The sequence below is a fragment of the Caenorhabditis briggsae genome (assembly GCF_000004555.2).
Source record: "Caenorhabditis briggsae complete genome, chrIV, whole genome shotgun sequence".
In the NCBI taxonomy this organism is placed as follows: domain Eukaryota; kingdom Metazoa; phylum Nematoda; class Chromadorea; order Rhabditida; family Rhabditidae; genus Caenorhabditis; species Caenorhabditis briggsae.
Window position 1 is genome coordinate 15,699,674 of NC_013487.2, and position 968 is coordinate 15,700,641.

The window sequence follows — 968 nt, forward strand, 5'->3', positions numbered from 1 at the left end:
GCCATTTTTACTTTGGTGGCCTATAAATCCCAAAAAACTCGGCCATGGGTGTTTTCTGTTTCATTTTATCTCATTTTTCACGTAATTTCCTGCCTGAAAAACGCCGTTAGAATTAGAATTTGGCTTCGAAACTGTTAAAAACGCACTTTTCTGGAATTTTCGCCCCCCCCCAAACCCGGATGGCCTAGAAATCCGGGTTTCTAGGCTACAGAGTGCTTTTCAGGGGTATTAGGTGGTTTTTCGCCAATTTTAGGCGTATTTTGACATTAAAAATGGCTTAAACCAGTCATTTTTGCCCCTGGTGGCATAGGAAACCCCACATTTGGGTTTNTAGGCCACCATGTCAAAAATCCTTGTTTCAGGTGGTTCTGGTCCGTTTTTCTTGCTTTTTTCAGTCAAAATTTCTGGGTTTCGAATTCGAGAGAAAACTGGTGGCCTAGAAAACCCCGAAATTCGATTTTCTAGGCCACCAGTGGTTTTTGGCTCATTTTGGGGCATTTTCAGCCAATTTTGGTTCATTTTAAGCCAAATTTTCTCAAATTTTCAGATTTTTTAGGCTGAAATCCGTACCTCCATGGCCAAATGCATCTCCATCTGAATTTCCGCCTTATCCTCCCCGCTATACCGCTCACACGCGCTCTCCATCGCCGTCTTGCCCATTTTATTCCTCATTTTCAGGTCCTGCGCCGCCAGTCGTGACAGTAACCTGACCACGCCCACTTTTCCGAATTTCGCCGCAAAATGAAGGGGCGTGTCCGAATTTCCCTTGTCTGGAGTGTTGAGGTAGGAGTCTAGAATGTTCTGACGACGTCCGGCGACGTCTTCTGGAGACGTTCCGTAGAGACGTGTCAGGAAGGTGATGTTCTGAAAATTAATTAGGAGTAATTAGAGAGGTAATTAGCAGAAAAATGTAAGAAATTTGACCGAAAAATTGGGAAAAACGAGCGAAAATGAGCCATTTTGGGGGC

General features: G+C 44.2%; 1 protein-coding gene across 1 annotated transcript in view; it reads right to left on the reverse strand.

The window, feature by feature from the left end:
- CBG13985 overlaps positions 1–968 on the reverse strand; it is a gene marked incomplete at both ends in the record, with an annotated part of 7,168 nt that overhangs the window by 3,970 nt on the left and 2,230 nt on the right. The window contains one exon of the mRNA XM_045236287.1: positions 571–864. Within this exon, the coding sequence (XP_045095282.1) occupies positions 571–864 (294 nt within the window). The remainder of the gene's footprint in view (positions 1–570; positions 865–968) is intronic.